Raw genomic sequence first — 17,093 nt, 5'->3', positions numbered from 1 at the left:
ACCCAACGTCGCTTCCTCCCACCCACTCCCAGCCGGGACTCGGGCTTCCCCCGCGAGCGCCGACTGCAGCCAGCCCGCCGCGCGCCCCATTCATGCAGGCCCCGCCTCCCTCCCAGAGGCCTCCCAGGCGACCCAGCCCGCCCCGCCTGCGCCCGATTGACGGCCGCTTCTGCCAATCACAGCTCCTCTCGCCCTTGACGGCCTCGCGCCGGGCGCCGAGCGCTCCCTGGCGGCCTCAGCCGGGATCGAATCACCGCGGTTCCCAGAGGGCGTGACGCGCTGGCCTGGACACCCCGGGAATGGGCTGTACCCTTTTTCACAAGGAACTCATGATGTATACAAGTAAGTAAAATATTATACAAGGCATGGCGTACAAAACTACAAGAGAAGTAGAAACAAGCAGGATACTCAGAAGAGGGAAAGAGACAGTATCCGTTAAGAGTCGGGGTGAGGGGCCGGGCGCGGTGGCTCAAGCCTGTAATCCCAGCACTTTGGGAGACCGAGACGGGCGGATCACGAGGTCAAGAGATCCAGACCATCCTGGCTAACAGGGTGAAACCTTGTCTCTACTAAAATATACAAACAACTAGCCAAGCGAGGTGGCGGGCGCCTGTAGTCCCAGCTACTCGGGAGGCTGAGGCAGAAGAGTGGCGTAAACCCGGGAGGTGGAGCTTGCAGTGAGCTGAGATCTGGCCACTGCACTTCAGCCTGGGCGACAGAGGGAGACTCCGTCTCAAAAAAAAAAAAAAAAAAGAATCGGGGTGAGGGAGATCATAGTTGGACCAGGCATTGAGGGATGAGGAAGCCCTTGACCGACAGAGGCAGGGGAAAAGACATTTAGGAGGAGAGAAGCTTAACGGTCAGAGGCTCATCTGGCTGAGTGTGAAAATGGAGAGGCGGGAGAAGAACGCTGTTCTGGGCTCAGTCGGCGGGTGGGTTGTTGATGATGCGGTGGACATTTGTTGTCTAGCCGCCATCTTCTTCCAGTGATAGCATCCCCTTTTCTTTTAGGAAACCACCTCTCCCCTCTTCTTAGTCTAAATGGAGCTGAACTTTATCCCCGGTTCCAAAGGGCCCCAAGACCCAGGCCCAGTCAGTCACAACATTTTCCTCCTCTACCCTTAGACACTGTTTTAGGAATTGTCACTTGACCCAAACCCAGACAATATGGTATATCCAAGGCTTTCTCTGTAACAATCAGGAAAGAGGCACTCACTCTCTCTCCATTTAGGCTGCAAAATTGTTAGAATGTAAACCTGCAGCCGCTGGTGGTCCTCTTATCATCACCTGTAACACATCAAGCCTGCTTGAGAATGAAGCCAATGCAGAGGAAAGGCTATGAGACAGAAGAAAATTCTAATGACATGCCAAGAACCTGGATCTAACCATGCCTGAAGTTATCACCTAGATTTTTCATTCATTTATTCAACAAACATTTATTTGAAAAAGCTTATTCTATGCCAGATGCTATTCTGGGCATTGAAGATACATCTGCAAACAGCATATACATTGTGTCCTCTTAGAATTCACAGTCTGTGTAGAAGGAAAGGTAGACAATAAACTAGATGAATAAAATGTATAGATGTTAGTGATCAGTGGTATTAAAAATAAAACTGAAAGGGGATAGAGATGGAAGAGGCATTAAGATTTTAAAAAGAGTTGCTTACTTGGGAGGCTGAGGCAGGAGGGTCAATTGAACATAGGAGGTTGAGGCTGTAGTGAGCCATGTTCATGCCACTCCACTCTAGCCTGGGTGACAGGGTGAGACTCTGTCTCAATAAATAAGTAAATAAAGCTGCTGCTTGTCACAGGCATGATGGCTTCCAGGTTAGTTTTCAGAGCTGGAGCACTAGCTACATAGGCCTGAGGGCTTACAGTCCCAATGGGGTGGTGGCAGCATGCTTCATGGCATCTGGAGGTGGTGTTCCTACTGACGACGAGCAGATGACTGGGCTGGAGAGGAAGGTCATGATAGCCATGTATGAGACTGGACCCATACAATATACTACCCCAAAAGGCAGCTTCAGGCACCAGGGAAGACCCTAACAGCTCCCTCCATCACCAAGAGAATAGCGAGCTGCATCTGTGAAGCGGACAACAGTGCTGTCAACTGGTTCTGGCTGCACAAAGGCGAGACCCAGCGATGCTCTAAGTGTGAACCCATTACAAGCTGATGCCCCACCAGTTGGCTCAGTGAGCCCTGGCACTAATTGCTCAAAAATGTGCTGTAAAGTATCTTCTCTCCAATAAAGACTAGCCATTGCATTGGCTCCTTCTTCCCCTCCCTCATAATAAATTTTTTAAATAGTATGATCAAGGAAGGACTCACTAATAAGATAGCATTTGGGTAAAGATCTGAAGAATGTAAGGAAATAAGCTATATGGCTATCTAGGGAAGAATTATCCAGACAAAGGGAATGGCAAGTGCGTACTATGCCTGATGTATTAGAAGAACAGCAAAGATGCCAGTGTAGCTAGAGTGCAATGAGCAAGGAAAAGAGTAGTGAAAGATGAAGTCAGAAAGGTAACCAGAAGCCATATTGTGTAGGATATTGTAGGTTATTGTGTGAGGACTTTGGTTTTCTCTAAGTAGGATAGGTAGCCTTTGGAGGATTTTGAGCAGAGGAGTGATATGATCTAACATGTTTTCTAACAGGGATCACTCTGGCTCTTGCATTGAAAACAAACCAACTGAAGTATGGACAGGGAGACTAGTTAGCAGGCTAGTCCAATCATTTGGGTGAGAGATGGTTTGCACCAGGGTGGTAGCTGTACCAGTGGAAAGAAATGGTCAGATTCCTATAGACTTTAAAGTAAAGCTGATGGAATTTCTTGATAGTTTGAATGTGGAGGGTGAATGAAAGATAACTGCAAAGTATTTGACTTGAGCAACAAAGACGGTGGAGTTTTCACTAATTGAAATAGGGAAAATGATAGGAGGCGTAGGTTTGGTGAGGGGAATTGGAAAGGGAAGGTCAGGAACAAGTTTGGGCCATGTTGAGTTTGATTTGCCTTTCGAACATCCAAGTAAAGATAACCACTAGGCAATTGGATATATATGAGTTTGCTCTTCAGACTCATATATGTCTTATTGCGATTGCACCCCACTGGGACTGCAAGCCCTCAAAGCCTACATGGCCAGTGTTCCAGCTCTGCAAAGTAACCTTGAAGCCATCATGCCTGCGACCAGCAGCAGCTCTACTTATTAATTAATTTATGCAATTTGGCAATGTAAATTTGGAAATCATCATCATATAGATGCTATTAAAGCTAATAAATTCCTTTTCTTACTCACTCTGCATTGGGTTCCTGTTGTTTACAACCTAGAGGTAGAAATGGTCTTTCCAAACCATTGAAACCCTTTTCTGTGAAGCTCAGCCTCTTCTAATCAGTGAACAAATTAATCAGTTCACATCTTATCCCCTTTCTTCCTCTCTATTTCTTACCCTAAATACATGCTTTCCCAACTGCTGTAGCAGACTCGTCTAAGCAGAGGGATTATAACAAGACTGTAGACTTCCACTAGACAAAAATTGAGAATTCAAGAAGGGAAATAATTCATCAGTCATTTATCATGGATGCACGAGGAACATATAGCAAAAAGAAGAAACTTGATAGGACAGCAAATAGCAGTGTATTCACCTTTGTGTGGTCTCTTGATCCCTAACCTTTTAATTCTGTTTTTGCTTACCTCAAGCATAACCACTAGATTTATATACTCTATGGTCTTTGGGGGTCTGCTAGATTACTGCTTTCATTGTTAACTCCCTGTTCACCCACCTTCAAATGCTTACTTTCTATAGGATAAAACTAAAACTCCTTACTCTGATATTCGAGGGTCTGTATTATCTCCAAACTCTAATGTATTCTAATCAAATCAGCCCTTTGCTTCAGCTGGAAAGGTCCATCTCCAAACATTAGTTGCTCATTCTTATGTCTAGCTTTGCTCTTTGTGGTAGACAGAATAATGGCTCCCAAAGTATCCATATCCTAATCCCCAGAACCTGTGTATATGTTATCTTATGTGGCAAAAGGGACTTTGCAAATGTGATTAAGTTACAGATCTAGAGATGAGAGGATTATCCAGGTGATCTCAATGTGATCACAACAGTCTGTATAAGAGGAAAGGCCAAAATGAGGGAGGGGGATGTGATGACAGAAGTAGGGGTCAGGGTGAGGTGGGGCCATGAGCCAAGGAATGCAGTAGCTTCTAGAAACTGAAAAAAGTCAAGGAAACAGATTCTCCCTTCAATTCTCTATAAGGAACATGACCCTGTCAACACTTTAATTTGTGCCCTGTTAGACCTAATTTCAGACTTCTGATCTCTAGAACTATAAAATCGTAAATCTGTGTTGTTCTTAGCCACCGTTTGTGATAATTTGTTAGAGAAGCAACAGAAAACTAACACATTCCTGCTGCGTCCCTGATCTGGATTTCTTCTTCCTTCTACTCCATCTATCCAAATCCTACCCAGGCTTAATACAATCATTAGGTTTATTGGGTGCTTATGTACAAAACATCTGGCTAGATACCAGTAGATAAAGAAAGAATGCAAGATAAAAAGATGAACAAGAGACCTGCTGCCAACTTCAAAAGAGTTCCAAGTCTGCGGCAGGGGAGGCAAGGTAGAGAGGAGGAGTATGGACCCAGTTTGAAGGAACCACATAAGATCATTGGTATTATATTGGTGGGTCCAAGTTTTAAATCCCATCCTGGAGTTTTCCCAAATTCAAATGATCATGACTCTTGTTTCCTCTACTTTTCATTTAGAACTTATAGATATGCAACTCTTGGTTCCTTTACTTCCTTGCTGTTTAATTTTTTTTTTTTTTTTTTTTGACAGAGTCTCACTCTGTTGCCCAGGCTGGAGTACAGTGGTGCAATCTTGGCTCACTGTAGCCTCCACCTCTGGGTTCAAGTGATTCTCCATCCTCAGCCTCCCGAGTAGCTGGGATTACAGGTGTGTACCACCACATCCAGCTAATTTTTGTATTTTTAGTAGAGACTGGGTTTCACCAATGTTGGCCAGGCTGGTCTCCAACTCCTGACCTCAGGTGATCCACCTGTGTAGGCCTGCCGAAGCGGTTTAATTTTTTTGTCTATGTCTTGTCTGGTCTGTGGAGCTTATTTGTTTATTTAAACATATATATATATCCAGTACCTCTTTTGTTTCAGGTACTAAGGAAGATCCATCTATGAATAGGTGTCTTTCTTCCCTGTGCTCACAATCTAGTAGGAATCTAAAAGCCTCTCAAACTAATGTTTACAAAACAGTATGATAAGTGTTGTCATAGAGGGGCATGCAAAGTGCTACTGAGAGAACTGGGGAGTGGATAACACTTGAGCCAGTGCTTACGGGTGAATAGATGTGCCAAATGGAAAAGAGAGAACAGTGTGATGAGAAGGTGATGGAAAGAAGGGTGATCAGGAAGGAGAAAAGGCATTCCAGAAGGGGGAACGATACAGGTGAAAATGGATTGTTTGAGCAATAGTAAGAAATTCAGTGAGGCTGAACAGTAGGGTGTGTAGCAGGAAGAGAGGAGATAAATGTAGAAAGACAGGTCAGATCAAGTTCAGAAAGAGCCCTATGCTAAGCTAAGAAGTTTGTCCTTTTTTTTTTTTTTTTTTGAGACAGGGTCTTGCTCTGTCACCCAGGCTGGAGTGCAGTGGCGTAATCTCTGCTCACTGCAACCTCAACCTCCTAGCTCAAGTGATCCTCCCACCTCAGCTTTCCTAGTACCTATGACTACAGGTGTGTGCCATCATGCCCAACTAATTTTTGTATTTTTTTGTAGAGATGGGGTTTCGCCATATTGCTCAGGCTGGCCTCAAGCTCCCGGGCTCAAATGATCCTCCTGCCTCAGTCTCCCAAAGTGTTGGGATTATAGGCACAAGCTACCATGCCTGGTTGAGTTTGTCCTTTATTATGTAGATAGTAGCGTGTCCTAGATAGTTTTTAAGTAAGATCTATGGAAAAATTCCTTTAGGAGCACTTGAAAATATAGAGGGTCTACAGAAATGACATAGAGAAGATAGAAGCCTGAACCAAATCAAAGCAGGGGGATGAACAGAAATAAAGTTGGGGAAGGAGATATACCTGAGATACAATCAACCAGACTTCATTGCTTATTACATAATAATACTGACTGGTGGGGCTGGGTACGGTGGCTCACGCCTATAATCCCAGCACTTTGAGAGGCTGAGGCAGGCAGATTGCTTAAGGCCAGGAGTTTGAGACCAGCCTGGCCAAAATGCTGAAACTCCGTCTTTACTAAAAATAAAAAAAATTAGCCAGGTGTGGTGGTGCACACCTGTAATCCCAGCTACTTGGGAGGCTGTGGCAGGAGACTCACTTGAACCCAAGAGGGGAAGGTTGCAGTGAGCTGGGATTGTGCCATTGCACTCCAGCCTGCACAACAGAGTGAGACTCGGTCTCAAAAACAAAAACAAACAAACAAAAAAAACAACAACAACAAAACATTTGACCCAGCAATCCCATTACTGAGTATATACCCAAAGGATTATAAGTCATTCTACTATAAAGATACAGGCACACGTATGTTTATTGTGTGCACACTGATCATTTGCAATAGCAAAGACTTGGAACCAACCCAAATGCCCATCAATGATAGTCTGTATAAAGAAAATGTGGCACATATATACCATGGAATACTATGCAGCCATAAAGATGAGTTCATGTCCTTCGCAGGGACATGGATGAAGCTGAAAACCATCATTCTCAGCAAACTAATATAAGAACAGAAAACCAAACACCACATGTTCTCACTCATAAGTGGGAGTTGAACAATGAGAACACTTGGACACAGGGAGGAGAACATCACACACTGGGGCCTGTCTGGGGGTGGGGGGTTAGGGGAGGGATAGCATTAGGAGAAATACCTAATGTAGATGATGGATTGATGGGTGCAGCAAACCATCATGGTACGTATATACCTATGTGACAAACCTGCACATTCTGCACATGTACCCCAGAACTTAAAGTGTAATTTAAAAAAAAAAGTGACTGGTATTACTATAGTGTTTTACAATTTTCAACATTTTTTCACATCCATTATCTAATTAGATCTTTACAACACTATACAATGGAGATATTATCATTATCCTTATCTTATAGGTGAGAAGGCAGATTTCAAAAAGTGAAGTCATATGAACAAGATCACCTAGTGAGTAAGTGGTATCCCTGGCTCTGAACCCAGGCTTGGTTTCAGAATCCCATGCCATCTGATTATCTAATGAGAAGTGAGGAAGTAAAGAAGACTGAAAAGTTTAGGACAGGTTAAGGATGCCCTTCCTTTAGTCTCTAGGGAAGCTCTTAGGTCAACTGCTTCCTTCTCCTTACTGATAGCACTTTCAAACTCCAGCCTCCATCCCTGTCCTACCCATCAAAGAAGCTTCTACATTATCCCTACCTCCTAGTCTAGCGCCTAGTCTTTAGAAACACACACCTCCTCTTCCCATCTCTTTCCTAGGAAGGTGTGGAAGAAGTGTGAACACAGATATTTAAGAGTTTTACTTAATAATTTGCCCTAGCAAATTATTACAGGCAGTGGCTTACACCTGTAATCTCAGCACTTTGGGAGGCTGAGGAGGGAGGATGACTTGAGCCTAGGAGTTTGAGACCACCTTGGGCAACATGGTGAAACCCCGTCTCTACAAAAATACAAAAATGAGCTGGGCATGGTGGCATGCACCTGTGGTCCCAGCTACTTAAGAGGCTGAGGTGGGAGGATCACTTGAGCCTGGGAGGTCTAGGCTGCAGTGAGCCATGACTGCACCACTCCAGCCTGGGGGACAGCAGAGATCCTGTCCCAAAAAAATAGTAATAAAATAATTTTCCCTATTGCAGGTAGAATGCTCTTCCCCTTCTTTGCTGGCCAATTCCTACTCATCTGTTAAAACCAAGCTTAGAGGTTACCTCTTTGATGACATCTCTACCAAGTCTGATTGAGAACATCTCTGTGAGCATATAGTATTCTAATATATCTCTATCATCATACCATGAAATCATCAGGTCATGTAAGCTCCTTCAGGGAAGATAGGTATTCTTGATATCTAGCTATAGCACCCACTCCATGTCTGTTACATGCTTGTTGAACAAATGAATGCCTTTCCACAGTCCCATTTTTCCCACGATAGAAGATATTTTGTTCTTTTTTTTTTTTTTTTTTTTTTTTTGAGACAGAGTTACTCTGTGGCACAGGCTGGAGTGCAGTGGCATGATCTCAGCTCACTGCAACCTCCACTTCCAGGGTTCAAGCGATTCTCATGCTTCAGCCTCCTGAATAGCTGGGATTACAGGCACGTGCCACCAGGCCTGGCTAATTTTGTATTTGTTTTAGTAGAGATGGAGTTTCGTGATGTTGGCCAGGCTGGTCTCAAACTCCTGGCCTCAAGTGAACCGCCCGCCTTGGCCTCCCAAAGTGCTGGGATTATAGGAATGAGCCACTGTGCCCAGCTGAAGATGTTGGATTCTTTATCATTCCTCCCAGATACATCCTGACTGCATGTATCACTCAGGATAGTTGGAGGGGATTTGGTGCAGAAAACAGAAATCCCTGCAACTATCTTAGGGATAGAAAGAATTAAGTGCTTACAAAATCCTTCAGAGAGTCTAGAGGAGTGGCCGGGCACGGTGGCTCATGCCTATAATCCCAGCACTTTGGGAGGCCGAGGCAGGTGGATCACGAGGTCAAGAGATGGAGATCATCCTGGCCAACATGATGAAACCCTGTCTCTACTAAAAATACAAAATTTAGCTGGGTATGGTGGTGCATGCCTGTAGTCCCAGCTACTCAGGAGGCTGAGGCAGGAGAACCTCTTGAACCCGAGAGGCAGGGGTTTCAGTGAGCCAAGATCACGCCACTGCACTCCAGCCTGGCGACAGAGCAAGACTCCGTCTCAAAAAAAAAAAAAAAAAAAGAAAAGAAAAAAGAAAGAAAGAAAAAGAAAGAAAATCTAGAGGAGCTAGCTTTGGGTTGAAACTCCAAGAATAACCACCGGAACATGGTAAGGGAAGCTGCTACCTCTACCACTGTCAGGGAGGGTGAAGCACCTGAAAGTCTCCACTAATTGGGTTTAAGAATAAGGGGCTGCAGCTGTGATCCAGGGAGCTGGCAGCTGTATCAGGACATTGCCACAGCTACACTCTGATGCAACCACTTCTCAATATTTGCAAAGCTAGAGACCTAACAGTATCACTGCAATAGAAACATGACACCTCTCTACAACCTTGCTTGGCCAGGAGAAATAGTCAAAGTAGCAGGGTGATGGCCTTTGTCTCACTTCTGCATTCTATTATATATATTTTTTGAGACAGAGCCTCACTCACTCTGTCATCTAGGCTGGAGTGCAGTGGCGCAATCACAGCTCACTACAGCTTTGAACTCCTGGGCTCAAGCAATCCTCCCACCTCAGCCTCCCAAGTAGCTGGGACTACAGACATGTACCACCACGCTGGCTAATTAAAAAAAAAAAAAAAAAAAAAAAAAGATTTGTAATACAGGGTCCCATTGTGTTGTGCAGGCTGGTTTCAAACTCCTGGGCTCAAGCAACCATTCTGCCTCAGCCTCCCAAAGTACTAGAATTACAGGTATGAGCCCAGCCTCACTTCTGCATTCGAATCTCACCCAAGTACATGTGATTGGCTGTAAGGGATTCTGAGACATATAATCCTTAGCTTTTTAGCCTCTTCAGGAAAGTATGCTAAAAGGAGATGAAAATGGATGCTGAATGCTAACCAATCATATCTACCACATTGCTTGTCTGAAAATCCACCCAACTGTCTTATCATCCACAACTGAATCTCTTCCTCTACACCTACACCCCTTGCCCAGTACCTGCCCCGGTGGCTGGTTTAGTCTCTGATTCTTGCCCTTAGTCAGCTCCTTCAGGCTACAGTTTGATATTTTCTGCAACTTGGTTTAGGCAAAATGTCTTAGCTATGATTCCAGAAGCATAATCCGTAAAAGAGCAATTGATATATTGGACTCTATCAGAATTAAAAATTAATACTCTTTGAAAACTACTGTTAGGAGAACTAAAAACAAATCACAAGCTAGGACTGGCAGGAAATATTGCAAATCACCTATCTGACAAAGGATTTGTATCCAGAGTATATAAGGAACTCTCAAAACCTGGCTGGGCACAACGGCTCACGCCTGTAATCCCACCACTTTGGTGAGGCTAAGGCAGTCGAATCACTTGAGGTCAGGAGTTCGAGACTGGCCTGGCCAACATGATGAAACCTCGTCTCTACTAAAAAATTCAAAAATTAGCTGGGAGTGGTGGTGCACGCCTGTAATCCCAGCTACTCGGGAGACTGAGGCGGGAGAATCACTTGAACCTGGGAAGTGGAGGTTGCAGTGAGCTGAGATTGCACCAATGCACTCCAACCTGGGTGACAGAATGAGACTCCATCTCAAAAAAGAAAAAGAAAACAAACACCCAACTCAATAGCAGCAGGTATTAAGCAGCCTCTGCAAAAAACAAAAAAAAAAGAAAAAGAAAAGAAAAGAAAAAACAAAGAGCTCAATTGAAAATGGGTGCTTTTTCGTCTGGGCTGCCAACATGCCATCCAGACTGAGGAAGACCCGGAAACTTCGGGGCTACGTGAGCCACGGCCATGGCCGCATAGGCAAGCACCGGAAGCACCCCGGAGGCCGCGGTAATGCTGGTGGTCTGCATCACCACCGGATCAACTTCGACAAATACCACCCAGGCTACTTTGGGAAAGTTGGTATGAGGCATTACCACTTAAAGAGGAACCAGAGCTTCTGCCCAACTGTCAACCTTGACAAATTGTGGACTTTGGTCAGTGAGCAGACACTGGTGAATGCTGCTAAAAACAAGACTGGGGCTGCTCCCATCATTGATGTGGTGCAATCGGGCTACTACAAAGTTCTGGGAAAAGGAGAGCTCCCAAAGCAGCCTGTCATCGTGAAGGCCAAATTCTTCAGCAGAAGAGCTGAGGAGAAGATTAAGGGTGTTGGGGGGGCCTGTGTCCTGGTGGCTTGAGGCCACATGGAGGGAGATTGATTAAATGCTGACTACTTAAAAAAAAAAAAAAAAAATGGGTGAGAAAAAAAAAATTCGGCCAGACACAGTGGCTCATGCCTATAATCTTGACACTCTGGGAGGCCAAGGCTGGAGAATTGCTTGAGTTGCTTAAGTCCAGGAGTTGAGGACCAGCCTGGGCAAAAGTGGGATCCCATCTCTACAAAAAAAAATTAAGAATAAAGTTAGCCAGGTCCATGACACACACCTGTAGTCCCAGCTACTCAGGAGGCTGAGGTGGGAGGATCACTTGAGTCCAGGAGTTTGAGACTGCAGTGAGCCATGATTGTACCACTTTACTCTAGCCTGGACAACAAAGTGAGACCCAGTCTCAACAAATGATAGCAATTTTTCAAAAATTAAGTCTAAAATAAAGGCCAGGCGTGGTGGCTCACGCCTGTAATCCCAGCACTTTGTGAGGCTGAGGCGGGTGGATCACGAGGTCAGGAGTTCGAGACCAGCCTGGCCAACATGGTGAAACCCTGTCTCTACTAAAAATACGAAAAATTAGCTGGGCGTGGTGGCGGGTGCCTGTAGTCCCAGCTACTTGGGAGGCTGAGGCAGAAGAATCACTTGAACCTGGGAGGCGGAAGTTGCAGTGAGCCGGGATCGCACCATTGCACTCCAGACCGGGAGACAGTGCGAGACACCATCTCAAAAAATAAATAATAATAATTTTTTTGGCAGAGACAAGAGTTGCCAAGGTGGTCTCGAACTCCTGGCCTCAAGTGATCTCCCTGCCTGGGCCTCCTAAAGCTCTGAGTTTAAAGATGTGAGGCACTGTGTAGGCCTAGAGCATTTTTCATATACGTATTTGCCACCTGTACATCTTTTTTTTTTTTTTTTTTTTTTTGAGATGGAGTCTCACTCTGTCACCCAGGCTGGAGTGCAGTGGCATGATCTCAGCTCACTGCAACCTCTACCTCCCGGGTTCAAGGATTCTCTTGCCTCAGACTCCTGAGTAGTTGGGATTACAGGCACGTGCTACCACGCCCGGCTAATTTTTGTATTTTTAGTAGAGACTAGGTTTCACCATGTTGGTCAGGCTGGTCTCAATCTCCTGACCTCGTGATCTGCCCGCCTTGCCTCCCAAAGTGCTGGGATTACAGGCCTCAGCCACCACGCCTGTCCACCATCTGTACATCATCTTTGGTAAGGTGTCTGTTAAGGTATTTGGCCCATTTTAAATTTTTTATTTTATCTTCTTTCAGATCAAGTAAACAAAATGGCCCATTTTTTAAAAATAGGGTAGTTTGTTTCCGTATTGTCGAGTTTTAAGAGTTTTTTGTTTATTTTGGTTAATAGTACTTATGTCTTTTGCAAATATTTTCTCCCAGTCTGTAGCTTAATTTTTCGTTTTCTTGACAGTGTCTTTTGCAAAGCAGAAAATTTTCGTTTTAATGAAGTCAACCTTTATCAATTATTTCTTTCATAGGATTATATCTTTGGTGTTATATCTAAAAAGGAATCACCAAACCCAATGCCATTTACATTTTCTCCTATGTTATCTTCTAGGAGTTTTATACTTTTGAGCATTTATACCCTTTGCCCACTTTTATGTTTGTTTGTTTTTTTTTTCTTATTGATTTGTAGAAAGAACACTGTTTCAGGCCAGGCATGGTGGCTCACACCTGTAATCCCAGCACTTTGGGAGGCTGAGGTGGGCGGATCACTTGAGGTCAGGAGTTTGAGACCAGCCTGGCCAACATAGTGAAACCCCATCTCTACTAAAAATACAAACAACAACAACAATAAAACAGCCTGGTGCAATAGCTCACACCTGTAATCCCAGCATTTTGGGAGGCTGAGGCAGGTGGATCACCTGAGGTCAGGAGTTCAAGACCAGCCTGGCCAACATGGTGAAACCCTGTCTCTACTAAAAATAAAAAATAAAAAAAAATAGCCGGGCATGGTGGTGGGCGCCTGTAATCCCAGCTACTTAGGAGGCTGAGGTAGGGAGAATCCCATGAACCTGGGAGGTGGAGGTTGCAGTGAGCAGAGAGTGTGCCACTGCACTCCAGCCCAGGCAACAGAACAAGACTCTGTCTCAAAACAAAAATAAATTAGCTGGGCACGGTAGCATGTGCTTCTAATCTCAGCTACTCAGAAGGCTAAGGGAGGAGAATTGCTTGAACCCTATAGGGGGAGGCTGCAGTGAAGTGAACTGAGATGGGGCCACTGCACACCAGCCTGGGCGACAGAGTGAGACTCTGTCTCAAAAAACAAACAAACAAACAAACAAAAACACTAAGAACATGAATAGACAATTCTCAAAAGAAGATACACAAATGGCCAAAAAAAATAAAAATTGTTCAATATCACTATCAGGGAAATGCAAATCAAAACCACTAATTATCAGGGAAATGCAAATCAAATCCACTAATTATCAGGGAAATGCAATACCACCTTACTCCTGCAAGAATGGCCATAATAAAAAAATCAAAAATAACAGATTTGGCATGGATGTGGTAAAATGGGAACACTTTTACATTGTTGGTTGAATACAACCATTATGGAAAACAGTGTGGAGAGTCCTTAAAGTGCTAAAAGTAGATCTATCATTTGATCCAGCAAACCCACTCCTGGGTGTCTACTCAGATGAAGTCATTATATGAAAAAGATACTGACACATACATGTTTATGGCAGCACAATTTGCAATTGCAAATATATGGAACCAGACCAAATGCCCATCGATCAACGAGTGGAAAAAGAAAATAATACACACACACACCATGGAATACTACTCAGCCATAAAAAGGAACTAAATAATTGTATTCGCAGCAACCTGGATGGAGTTGGAGACCGTTATTCTAAGCGAAGTAACTCAGGAATGGAAAATCAAACATCATTATATTCTCCCTCATAAGTGGGAGCTAAGCTTTGAGGATGCAAAGGCAGAAGAATGACACAGTTGGACTCTGTGGACTCGGGAAAGGGTAGGACGGGGTGAGGGATAAAAGACTATACAGTGGTTACAATGTACACTGCTCTAGTGATGGGTATACCAAAATCTCAGAAATCACCACTAAAAAACTTATTCATGCAACCAAATACCACCTATTCCCCCAAAACCTATTGAAATAAAAAATAAATAAATATGATTTTTTAAAAAGAGAGTACACTGTTTCAATATCTATGCGACCCCAAACTTGGTGGCATAAAACAACCATTTCATTTGGCTCATAGATTCTATGCAACAGGAATTTGGACTGGGCACAGCAGGGTATCAGCTGGAAGGACTCAGATGACCAGAATAATCTGGAGTCTCTTTCATTCACATGTGTAGCATCTGGGCTAGGATGACTCAAAGCTGGGTTTAGTTGGGATTGTTGACCCGAGCACCTAAAGATGGCCTCTTCAAGTGGCTTGGGCTCACAAGTCGGTGGCTGGGTTCTAAGAGGAAGTATCCCAAGAGCAAGCATGTTCCAAGAGACTTAGGCAGAAACTGAATAGCTTTTTATGACACAACCATGGAAGTCACACAGCATCACTTATTCTGTAGTCTGTTCGTTGAAACAGCCACAAATTACCCACCTTCATGGAGAGAGGATATGGACTCAACTTCTCAATGAAATCTATGTCAAAGCATTGAAGATCATGTTTAAAAAACCATCTTGTTTGCCTGAGGTCAGGAGTTCGAGACAAGTCTGGCCAACATGGTAAAACCCCGTCTTGCCAGGCGCGGTGGCTCATGCCTGTAATCCCAGCACTTTGGGAGGCCAAGGCGGGTGGATCACGAGGTCAGGAGATCGAGACCATCCTGGCTAATACGGTGAAACTCCATCTCTACTAAAAAAATAAAAAATAAAATTAGCCGGACTTGGTGGCAGGCGCCTGTAGTCCCAGCTACTCCGGAGGCTGAGGCAGGAGAATGGTGTGAACCCAAGAAGCGGAGCTTGCAGTGAGCCAAGATGGCACCACTGCACTCTAGCCTGGGTGACAGAGCGAGACTCCACCTCAAAAAAAAAAAAAAAGAAACCCTGTCTCTACTAAAAATACAAAAATTAGCCAGGCATGGTGGTGGGCATCTGTAATCCCAGCTACTCGGGAGGCTGAAGCAGGGGAATCACTGGAACCTGGGAGGCAGAGGTTGCAGTAAGCCAAGATCACACCACTGCACTCCAACCTGGGTGACAGAGTGAGACTCTGTCTCAAAAAATAAAAATAAAAAAGAAAGACGATTACAAATGTTGGCGAGGATTTGGATGGAGAAAGAATAATCCACATACTGTTAGTGGGAACGTATGTAAATTGGTATAGCCACTATAGAGAACAGTATGGAGATTACTTAAAAAAATTAAAATAGAGCTACTCCATATGACCCAGCAATTTGAAATCTGCTTTGTCTGATATAAGTATAGCTACTACTGCTGGCTTATACATCCAAAAGAAAAGAAATCAGTGTATTGAAGAGATATCTGCACTCCCATATTTATTGCAGCACTATTCACAATAGCCAAGATATGGAATCAACTTAAGTGTCCATCAATAGAAGAGTGAAAAAAGAAAATGTGGTACTAATACATAATGTAATATTATCACATCATAAAAAGAACGAAATTTTATTATTTGCAACAACATGGATGGAACTAGAGGACATTATGTAAAATGAAATAGACCAGACACAGAAAGACATAAAAAAAAAAAAAAACCATCTCAAATGTGGCTTCTAATTCTACTGCTGAGAGAGTAACCAGGACTGGGAACAACTGAGGTACAGCATTTTGTATGCATAGTCAAAAGATGTTTATTATCTGTAGGACATTGTTTAGAAATTTGCTCTACTATTTAATTTGCGATAAATGATTAGTAAACATGTTTATCACTGTAAAACTCATAGAATGACAAAAACAAAACAAAACAAAACAAAAAAAACTACCTCAAACAGTTTTAATTTCCAGAAGTATGCTTTCCCCCATTTGGGGGAAGCATTAGCCTTCCAAGTATTTTATTTTTTCCGTTTGAAAAATCGGTGTAAAAAACTGCAGTTGATGGCAACTCCATCCTTCTAGGTGCTCAAGTGGTGGCTGTAAATATGTTCTTAGATTCTTTGATACCCCACCTTCAAAAGGTATAGTCTAGTTCCCTTCCCTTCAAAAGTAGACAAAACTCAGTAATGGAAACAGGGCCAGTCTTACAGTGTGTGGGTCCCCAGGCAAATTTTTTTTTATGAGATCCTATCTATATAAATAATTTGATTTGAAATGTATTACATTCTTAGATATGACACATAAAGCTCAAGCAGCACAGATTTCATCAAGCAACCAAAGAAAATGGATAAATTGGATTTCATCAATATTAAAAATGTTCTGGCCAGGCTCAGTGGTTCACGCCTGTAATCCCAGCACTTTGGGAGGCCAAGATGAGGGGATCACAGGGTCAGGAGTCAATATGGCAAAACCCCGACTGTATTAAAAATACAAAAAAAAAAAGCCGGGCACAGTGGCTCACGCCTGTAATCCCAGCACTGTGGGAGGCCGAGGTCGGTGGATCATGGGGTCAGGAGATCGAGACCATCCTGGCGAACACAGTGAAACCCCATTTCTACTAAAATACAAAAAAAAATTAGTTGGGCGTGGTGGTGGGCGCCTGCAGTCCCAGCTACTTGGGAGGCTGAGGCAGGAGAATTGCTTGAATCTGGGAGGCGGAGGTTGCAGTGAGCCAAGATTGCGCCACTGCACTCCAGCCTGGGTGACAGAGCAAGACTCCATGTCAAAAAAAAAAAAAAAAAAAGGGCCAGGCCCAGTGGCTCACGCCTGTAATACCACCACTTTGGGTGGCTGAGGCAGTCGGATCACGAGGTCAGGAGATCAAGACCATCCTGGCTAACACGGTGAAACCTTGCCTCTACTAAAATGCAAAAAATTAGCTGGGCATGGTGGCACGTACCTATAGTCCCAGCTACACAGGAGGCTGAGGCAGGAGAATAGCTTGAACCCAGGAGGTGGAGGTTGCAGTGAGCCGAGATTGCGCCACTACACTCCAGCCTGGGCAACAGAGTGAGACTCCGTCTCAAAA

The 17,093-nt window shown here is 44.0% G+C and overlaps 1 protein-coding gene and 1 long non-coding RNA gene across 5 annotated transcripts in view; both read left to right on the top strand.

Annotated features, from left to right (window-relative positions):
• The first annotated feature begins 210 nt into the window (after positions 1-210).
• LOC108543915 (uncharacterized) overlaps positions 211-17,093 on the top strand; it is a 21,407-nt gene continuing 4,524 nt past the window's right edge. The window contains exons 1-3 of one of the 4 annotated variants that reach the window (XR_001889704.1): positions 211-342; positions 7,137-7,189; positions 7,869-7,980. This is a non-coding gene — a long non-coding RNA (uncharacterized LOC108543915). The remainder of the gene's footprint in view (positions 343-7,136; positions 7,190-7,868; positions 7,981-17,093) is intronic. The other 3 variants (XR_001889706.1, XR_001889703.1, XR_001889705.1) reach the window with 3 other exon arrangements.
• Positions 10,558-11,092, top strand: LOC108543913 (60S ribosomal protein L27a-like). The gene has a single exon (XM_017894732.1). The coding sequence runs from the start codon at positions 10,589-10,591 to the stop codon at positions 11,033-11,035; it is 447 nt and encodes a 148-aa protein (XP_017750221.1). The 5' UTR covers positions 10,558-10,588; the 3' UTR covers positions 11,036-11,092.

The sequence above is a fragment of the Rhinopithecus bieti genome, unplaced genomic scaffold, assembly GCF_001698545.2.
Source record: "Rhinopithecus bieti isolate Rb0 unplaced genomic scaffold, ASM169854v2 scaffold_24390, whole genome shotgun sequence".
Lineage (NCBI taxonomy): Eukaryota > Metazoa > Chordata > Mammalia > Primates > Cercopithecidae > Rhinopithecus > Rhinopithecus bieti.
Note: the sequence above shows the minus strand (reverse complement) of the source record. Positions and strands in the feature narration are given on the sequence as shown.

What these genes read in the sequence shown, in the direction of transcription:
- LOC108543913 (XM_017894732.1), top strand. Translation starts at nt 10,589, where the DNA reads ATGCCATCCAGACTGAGGAAGACCCGGAAACTTCGGGGCTACGTGAGC.